Here is a 10348-nt window from a genome sequence, read left to right on the forward strand (position 1 = left end):
AAGACTCGTAACATTGCACGCCGAAATCACACGATATATACGAAGGATATCTTTCAGGAGATGTCCTCTTGTGACAAAATAATCTGGTGAATGAAAAAAACAATCGCAAAAAAAAGATTATTATTGAAGGGACTGAAACGTGGTGAACTAATCGACTTTTAACCAATCGTGTGGCTCAAGTACAGATAATACTCAATAATTATTAAAAGGTTAAAAGGATATAGATTCTTGTTTGAGACCACTTTTTGTAAAATGCGGAACAGCGTAAAATGACATTATCGACGAATCATTGTTAACGCGAATCATCTTCGCGAACTAATTCCGATATTTTATGTGAAATTCAGGTGATACCAGTAATTAGTAACGGACTCCGTTTTACAGCGGTTTTCATCACCGATTGCACTGGAGTCGCGCCAAAAGAAGTCGCCTTCGGGATTGCTCCGTCGTTTCAGGTTCCGCGGTCACCACGTGGTCACTGCAACCACGACGTCGCCGCGACGTGCGGTTAAATTGGGAGACAGAGAGAGAGAGAGAGATAGAAATAAGCCTGCGGTCAGGGAAAATTGACGGATTGAATTGTCAATTGATCCGCAGAATCCGCAGAAATCGTTTGGCAGGGCGCGACGCCGCGGCGCGTCCCGTTTCGGTTCGATCGATGGAATGATCGACGAAATATCGGCCATCGCGAGTGCTGTTGTTGCTGGTCGACAATCGAGCGGGCTCGATGCGCTGTTGAGGAGCACGCGACCGGCGGCGAGGTATCGAGAGGTGATCGACAGGTGCGACCGCGCGAAAGCCGCAGTCACGTGGCTCGTGATGATGTAAGGTGACCTGAGAAAAACGGTGCTGACGAAATGACGCGCGACAGGAGGTTGCTGCTGTTGTTGGGTCTGCTGATGGTTTACGGCCTATTTGTGGCCGAATGCCGGTACCATCAGGACGAGGACGCGGCAACGGAGACGAGACATAGACACAGGCATAGACACGAGTCCTCGAATCGAAGGAACCACCACGAGCTCGACAGGAAAACCTGGCAGGAGGTGGATTACGAATACGAAGGAGACTTCGAGGAGCCGATCGACGAAGACGATTATGAGACGCGATCGTATTACGATTATCCCAGGTCGCATCATCGATCTGCACAAAAGAGTTATCACAACCGGATGCTCGAGCCGCGCTATCCATCTAGGTATCATAACGATGGATATCACGCTGGAAGTGGCTGGTACGATGAGAACAACGACAGACGCAGAATGCCATCGCGGTATAATACGAAGAATCATCGATACAGACCCGGCAGCAGAACTCATCATAGGCCCGCGTATTCGCGCAATCGCGACGTATCGAACTTGGACGACACGGAGGAAGATTATGACTATGAGAGGAGGCCGTATAGATACGGAAACGGCGGGGTAGACAAGCATTACGAACGATGGAGAAACTCTGGACGGTACGCGTCTTACAGGAGAGACTGGAGAAGTAGAATGAACGGCTATCATGGAGCGAAGAGACACCGCTTGGAAGATCGCGAGGACGTCATCGATCGTGGCGACGTGACGAGATGGACGGATGATTGGAAGAGAAGATTGAATTCCTCGGACTCAAAGTATTTTGCGAAGAAAAAAGACGAGCAAAAGGCAGAGGAAGACGAAGATTACGAAGATCACGGTGGGCTCGAGGAGGACGATAAAGATGAAGACGAAGAGGATATCTGGAAAGACATCAACGATGAAAGAAACGATGATAATGGCGAAGAAGAATTTGATAACGATTTTTACAAAAACGGAACAAAGCCACTCTTGAAAACCTACGATGATATCATCAAAAGACTCACGTCCAACGACCCGACTACTCCAAAGACCACTGTCAAGAGAGATTATCGGAACACCGAATCGAATAAGCACGTGAAGCGCGATGGTTACAAAAATCTCAGGTACGAACCGAGAAATATTTCCAAATCGATAGAACTTTTCGCGAGTACATCTAATGCTACCAATACCACGTCTAATTACTTCGTAAATTCGACCGTCAAATCTGTCAGACATAAACCCTCGAAGCACACAATTAGTAAAATGGTCAAGAGTCACGATCGGCAAGAGGCAAAAACCGATTCTCAGACGAAAAGCCTTGAGCAGGATTACGACGAGTACCTGAACAGCCCGGATAACGAAAAGGAAGAGGATCTCGTCAGAGCTGGAGTCGAGGATGATTCGGCCATGCAGGCGGATGTTACTAATACGGTGAGTAATAATTATTGCGAAGAAAATTGATTTCTTTTAAGTTTCTCGACAACTGAAGCGAGTTACTAGTGAGATTGTTGAAACCGTCGGTATTCCTTATGTCACTAATCACGGCGTAATGAAGAGATTGCGTAACCATGACAATAACAGGAAATTTAACAATCGTCGTGTCTGTCGGTACGACATGCAGCAGCGCGTAATCCACGTTTAATATCAAAACGTAAAATTGTAACAATCGTATATTCATAGTTTTTATTCTCATTCAATAAGATTCATGTTAAAAAAGATTGCATTATTTAACAATAGACGGAGAATTGGAATAGATTCAATCGAGTATTGTCGTGCGTTACAATAAACCAACTTCAAAACGCGGACAATTCATTTTCTCAGAAATCACGGAACGCGAATGAAAGAACGCTTTCGTATATATGTCCGATGCTGCCGTGAGAGCTGAAAGCCGTAAAGTCAGTTACCGTTGAGTTCTCCCCGGATCGATGGTGGAGATTAAAATCGAGTCAAGGGTTCGACTTGGCAAGCCACGTACAATTGCACACGCGAGCTTGAGCTATCGATGCTTTTCCTCTTCGCGAATGCGCCGCGCCGCTCCGTTTGCATGAAATACCCGAGGAAGAGCACGTGACGCGAGAGACCATTCTGTAACTGTACCCGAAGAACCCTCGCAGGTCTATCGACGATCTCGGCAATTGATGATCGTCTTTCGTGTATCTTTCCGGATACGTACGGTGATACCGATCGTAATTCTCGTCGAATGCAAGATCGGATATTTAGTGATCGTTGCTAATTTACAGACTATCATTACTTGCGAGCATTTCTTCGTTACACAGCGATTTGCGTTCTCATTTGGTTGAGATCTCTGGTAGAAATCTTTGCTGTTTTCCTAGACATTCATCAAATTACTGTATTCTTATTAGTTGTATAAGAAATGAATACGAACCTGATATAGCTTTATTCAGCGATTGAAGCAGATTTTCTGCTTCAAAAATGCTGTGTAACATTTGCGTAAACTATCTGTCCAGTTATTGTTTAATATTAATAGGTTACAATACTCAATAATAAATCATTTTTTCTAGTACATTGGAACAAGACTACTCATTTTTCATAGTTTTTTTTATACCTTGAATGCGTCTTTCAAACTGCTTCATTATGTCACAATTTTGAAAAATTTACAATTCAATTTATAAAAAAAGGAATATGAATCTGATGTAAAAATTGACAAATTTAAAATGTTAAATACAATATGACGGATTGTTACAAAATGTGAAAATACTTTCATAAATTTGGAATTTGTTAAGTTTGACATCGGATTCATGTATATAGTAGCCGAAAAAACCTTTATGTTTAATATACGTATGATATGTACTTAATCATGTTTAATTAATCACAATAGAAAGCTATTTGATGAATCATCAATTATTTAGGTATATATTTATTTTTTCGTAATAAACCTTGTATTTTATTATGAACATCTTATTAATCATAGTGCGGGATATTAAAAAATTTTTTCGAGAATTGAAAGTTTTGACAACTTAATACGTAATTTTATATCAAATAAAACTTCTCCAACAGTATGATATCATATCATAGTTATGATATGACAAAATATGAAAAATGATATGAAAAAAAAGTTACGGTTGCCACAAACAAATAATTATGATATTTTTCGCCCATCAATACATATTAGTTATAGGAACTATAGTACTATGGAAGTTATCTATATGGTTGCTCTATACTTAGCGAGGGTAACTACTGTCATGGATGTTACAACAATTGTTATATATATGTTAACCTGTCTTAAACTGATGGCATTTATAACCTCATATTTATATGAAATACATACTTAGATTGGCCCATAGGTTAGATTGGTTAAGATAAGATATGTCGGTAGGAAAATTTAAGTTTAATGTGAACATAATAATATAAAAGTTGATAAAGGACTCTTGATATAAACATAAACGAAAAAGAAAAGAGACGTTGAAAGAGTTATAATAAATTTAAAGTAGTAATAACGTCTATTTTCAGGCTGACATAATTAAACAAATATTAGAATCCTTATTATGACCGTACAATTATAAATTAACAAGAATAAGGAAACCGCAATAACTAACGGTCTACTAAGCCATCTACGGTCAAAGCTAGATCACTATGCTTATTATGATATAATGTATGAATTTTATATACCGCGTATGTAAATAGACGTTATTACTACTTTAGATAAATGATTGCGAAGAATATTATTACGTCGACTCGCCATCAGAGGTCTATGGATGTTCGCAATGTTTCTCGCAAGTGCTGAAATACGCGCATATCTGTATATATAGAATCTCGATTTAATAACTAAAACAGGCGTCTAAGGTAGGTTTCCATTACAATGTCTTACTGATGAGTCCAGTAGTGGAAACCGGGACGAAACGCCAACTCGTGTATATTCTTCGCAATCTTATTTTTCACAGATTTTAGATTCATCATTACTTTAACATTTACATTATTAAGTTTTAATATATGTCTTTCAACATATTATTAAAGATCTAATAAGATGCTATATAGAAGCATCAAATAATTGTTAGATGTGCTTTAGCAATTTAACTAAAAAGTGATATTACTGCGGTAGTTGTTTAGTGTTACGTTGTAAGTCTGAAAAAATTTTCGGCACGTGATTGGGAACTACATACGCGGTATATAAAATTCACACATTATAATAAGCATAGTGATCTAGCTTTGACCGTAGATGGCTTAATAGACCATTAGTTATTGCGGTTTCCTTATTCTTGTTAATTTATAATTGTACGGTCGTAATAAGGATTCTAATATTTGTTCAAAAACAATAAACAAAAACAGGCTAATGAGAGTCAAAAACTGCGGTAATTAGTGCGAATTAATAATTATTTATTACATATATACTTATAAAAATAATTCAGACGTTTCGGCTTCTATTTGAGCCATCTTCAATGATCTGAACAAAACTTCTTCAAAATTAATGTAGCATGGTCATTAATTGGCTGCATAGGTGTAGCAACACATCATCTCCATTAGAAAAAGACAAAAAATTTGATGGTTTTTTGACAATTAATGGACAACTATTGAATAAAAATTAACAATAAACAAATTATTGATAAAAAAATCAGAAAGGAATAATGAAGAAACTCATCAATGCAGCCATTATGTAAATGTAAAATACATCAAAAGAAATTACAAAATTAAACGTGTAAAATAAAAGTAATACAAAGTCAACGGACAATAGTCAAATGAGATAAAAACAATATGTGAGAGTGACAAGTATGTAATGAGACTGCGCAAGACGTTAAACAAGAACTGCCAATAACAAAGCACCATTACAATGAACATAGAAGAAATCATATTAAATGTATCATTTTAAAGTGTCTAAGATAGATAAGTAAGAATCATGTAAAAATTCAGTATCTGATTGTAAGTTCAAACTATTATTTTGTAATTTAATGTGTAGCATTTCTGCAATGCGTCGTCTATAAAACCATCTTTCAGAATCAACTATCTCAGTATTATCTCAATCAAAATCATGATTCAAATTTAATCTATGTTCACTAATGACAGAAAAATTGTCATTGTTTTTTCGTATATCATTTTTATGTTCATGAACGACTTAAATCTTTATTATCGAAAAAAACCTCAAAACAAGACGTCAATTTTGTTACAAAAAAAGTTGAAGATAAAAAAATATGGTTTACTATTCCGTTCATGAGTGACATTGCTAACAAATTTAAAAATGCTGTTAAAGATTTAGATGTAAATTTATCGTTTTTTAGTTTCAATAAGCTCAGTTGTTTCATTCACACACACAAGGATCGTTTACCTAATATGCACAAAAGGAATTTAGATTTACATTAAGATTAATTGTAAAGACTGTAATGCTTCATATGTCGGTCAGACCAAACATACATTAAAAACAAGAATTACTGAACATAAAAATGATATACGAAAAAGCAATGGTAATTTTTCTGTCATTAGTGAACATAGATTAAATTTGAATCATGATTTTGATTGAGATAATACTGAGATAGTTGATTCTGAAAGATGGTTTTATAGACGACGCATTGCAGAAATGCTACACATTAAATTACAAAATAATAGTTTGAACTTACAATCAGATACTGAATTTTTACATGATTCTTACTTATCTATCTTAGACACTTTAAAATGATACATTTAATATGATTTCTTCTATGTTCATTGTAATGGTGCTTTGTTATTGGCAGTTCTTGTTTAACGTCTTGCGCAGTCTCATTACATACTTGTCACTCTCACATATTGTTTTTATCTCATTTGACTATTGTCCGTTGACTTTGTATTACTTTTATTTTACACGTTTAATTTTGTAATTTCTTTTGATGTATTTTACATTTATACATAATGGCTGCATTGGTGAGTTTCTTCATTATTCCTTTCTGATTTTTTTATCAATAATTTGTTTATTGTTAATTTTTATTCAATAGTTGTCCATTAATTGTCAAAAAACCATCAAATTTTTTGTCTTTTTCTAATGGAGATGATGTGTTGCTACACCTATGCAGCCAATTGATGACCATGCTACATTATTTTTGAAGAAGTTTTGTTCAGATCATTGAAGATGGCTCAAATAGAAGCCGAAACGTCTGAATTATTTTTATAAGTATATGTAATAAATAATTATTAATTCGCACTAATTACCGCAGTTTTTGACTCTCATTAGCCTGTTTTTGTTTATTGTTATTGACATTCTCGAGAGTTCTATTTTTGATTTTAATATTTGTTTGTTTAAAAAGTTAAATAAAACAAATCAGTCATATATAATAAAATAATATCTTACAAAAAATTACGAGATATACATTTAAAAAGAAAAATTTTATATATTGACAATCAGATTATTGAATGTATTAATTTAATTTATTGTGAGAGTGTAGAAAAATGATGTTCATCTTTAAAGGTTCGACAGACTTACAACTTAATATTAACGAAATTTATTATAATAAATTAAGCTTAGTGTAATTGCTTGTTAATTTCAATATATTTTATAGCTGACTTTTCTTTACTTACGATCTGTCAATCGATTGGTGAACAATGTTATTATGGAGATGGATATTCAGATTAATCCGACAATATTATTTATAAGAATGTGTTCTCTTCTGAAGAAGGCTCAATCTATGAGCCGAAACGTAAAGTAGTTTTGTAAAGTATAGTTTTGTATAGAATTCGTATTCTTTTTAAATGTATATCTCGTAATTTTGTAAGATATTGTTTTATTATATATGACTGATTTGTTTTATTTAACTTTTCAAATTTATTCCATGACTCTTACAACGTCTTTTTTCTTTTTCGTTTATGTTAATGTGAACACATATATTAGTTGACCGTTGATACCAAAATCTGTTGCAACTTATTAATTTGCTACCATTTGTTGGCATTTTATCGCCCAAAATATAAACTATAATCTAAATGTTTTTGAATAACGTTACCTCATCTTTGAAAATCGGAATTGAGGTCTCAAATCCAATGCTTTGAAGATAAAGCTCGCAATCTTTATCCATGGTAGATCCTTTTCGTTGAAGAGCATGAGATGAAACGTTTTCCGAGGAATATGCACAATAAAAAACGTGCTCACGAATTTTGGCGGTAATAGTCATACCATAATAGATTGTGCAACCGTTAGTCTCAGTGCCGTGTAACCATATACTTATACATCTCTCAAACACATTATTTGTTCCGCAGACACATTGACAGATAGCTATAATTGTTCGGTTGAGGCAATCAACATATTTCAATATTCTAATCGAATATTACATATCGAGGCAAAGCTATGGTTGTGATGATCATATAGATGGGCATATCTTAACAGCTATACATTTAATGTAGTATCAATATAATTTGAATTCACATAAATTTCTTTTCCAAACATAGAGAATATTGTAGTAACCATTGCAATTTTTTCCTTGGAAATATATGTATATTATACATATAATGGCATTTCCTAAACAATTATTGTTCTATTTTGTCATTATATAGATTTAGATCGTACATTCCTTTTGTGTACAGTAATTGCAGGCAAAGCAATGTATCTTGATTATAATAAAATCTACATATTTTTTTATTCTACTTTTGTTATTAAACAGACTTAATATAACTGTCCAGGAACTAAAAAAAAGTCCATGAAATTTCTACCAAGGATATAGATTACAGAGTTATAAAACATAACGCGTCTTCTGCCAGCAATTAGCTTCGATAAAATGGAGTGTATCTCCGAAAAAGTGTCATACCGTGAAATAACAGACTGTAATAAACAGAGATTTACTGTGATGACGAAGGCAGCGAAAAGATTTATATCCGACAAGTTATTTGCACTGGCCCGTTTATATTTACCGAAACTAATTTTGTCAACGCCGGATTGCGCAATGCAGGTATGCTTGGCGCACGTAACGCGAAGATTACGAATCGATCTCTCTAGTATATCGACAGAATATAATAAGATCGATGACACATTAGATTTGCCCGTCATTCATGTAATTTACGCGGGACGTGGGCCAAATCGTGAAATATTGTTCGTTTAGAACTTGAGATTAACTTCTTTTACGAGGGGCATTGGCGACGCTGAAGATAGCACCGACTTGCCTTGAAACATCACCTCGAATCATGACAACCGTCATATTGCACAAAACGACAGAAGACACCTGCCTGTCGTAACTGTAATACTGCCACTCTCGTCAAAAATCATTTTACTTCGCGGGTCATTTAATATAACAATGTCTTATTCATGGGAATATCTTTTACTCTTGTCTTATTTATGGGAATATCTTTTACGTTAACATTTCGTTTTATCTTACGTTTACAATTGTCGGTAACATATTTTATAAATTACTTTCTGTAATATATATTAAATAATCTATAATAAATATTACAGTAATTATTTTAATAATTAAATGTGTATAAATAATTATTGAATTATTTATTAAAGTAATTATTAATATTAATTAAATTATCACATTAGTCACGCATACATTGATTTTTAACTTGTGTAAATTCGCAATTAAAGGACAGATTAATGGGACAAATGTAAATTAGAATCTCTGACCACAATGTTGATTCTCATCGGTGCACTTTGCCAAACTCATTTCGCGGTTCTTTAAGATTGTTTAAGTTCTGCTTCTGAGAACTGGTTCAGATGTGTTCTATTATAGAATGTCAACGTTGTTATTAATGATCAACATATCCGCGTGCGTCGCGATGTCGGTGATTCCCCTCACCAATACAGAGCCAAGATTAGATTGACCTTGGCAATGCAAACCAACGGCGTCCGGCAAAACTTCTCTTTTCATTCGCGTCAAAACTTTTTGAATTAACATTCGCAGGACTGACCTCGGAAATCGCCGCCCGCTAGGCGCCAATCGTCTGCCAGACTTCAGTACCGCTTATCGTCAAGACCGATGCAATAACAGTCGGAGAATTTGTTTACAGAGCACAAAGTACTACGGGAGAAAAGCTTTCTAAATAATTTTACAAACTATTTCATCATTACATCAAAACAAACGGAGAAATATTATGAATTTAAATTAAGTAAAATTAAGTAATTAAAAATAAAACAAATAAAGGACTCTTTCTTTAAAAACATTATAAACATGGAAATGGCATTGTAAGAGTCAAACGAAAAGTAAATTAACAAACAATTAATACATATATTCTAAAATGAACTTATAAAATTTACATAAATGTAACGATTAAAAAACAGATGTTAATTACATTACTAGTTTCGACCACCAAATCTGGTCCTCTTCAGATGAAACACTTTACGTTGAAATGTACATAATTATGGAAAAACATCAATACATAAGAAAATCTTGTGCGTAGTTAAATATATAACAAAAAATTTTTACAAATCTATACGTGAGAATATTAGTTGGTCCGTGAATCCATATATTTACAGAAATAGTCATAATGATAAATGTCACACAATAAGAAAACAGTAAAAAAATTTTTTTCTTTAAAAAAACTTATGTCAGAAATATTACAAAACTATCGAAGTACATCTTGAGATAAAAAGTTATACATGGAACACGTCAAACATCCTCAACGGACCAATTCCGACT

At 34.3% G+C, this 10348-nt stretch overlaps 1 protein-coding gene across 1 annotated transcript in view; it reads left to right on the plus strand.

Moving 5' to 3' along the window:
- Positions 1 to 535: 535 nt before the first annotated feature.
- LOC108782956 (uncharacterized) overlaps positions 536 to 10348 on the plus strand; it is a 131381-nt gene continuing 121568 nt past the window's right edge. The window contains exon 1 of the mRNA XM_018551356.1: positions 536 to 2240. Coding sequence (XP_018406858.1) covers positions 855 to 2240 — 1386 coding nt within the window. The 5' untranslated portion in view covers positions 536 to 854. The remainder of the gene's footprint in view (positions 2241 to 10348) is intronic.

This window comes from Cyphomyrmex costatus, unplaced genomic scaffold, assembly GCF_001594065.2.
Source record: "Cyphomyrmex costatus isolate MS0001 unplaced genomic scaffold, Ccosl1.0 scaffold14, whole genome shotgun sequence".
Classification (NCBI taxonomy): Eukaryota; Metazoa; Arthropoda; class Insecta; order Hymenoptera; family Formicidae; genus Cyphomyrmex; species Cyphomyrmex costatus.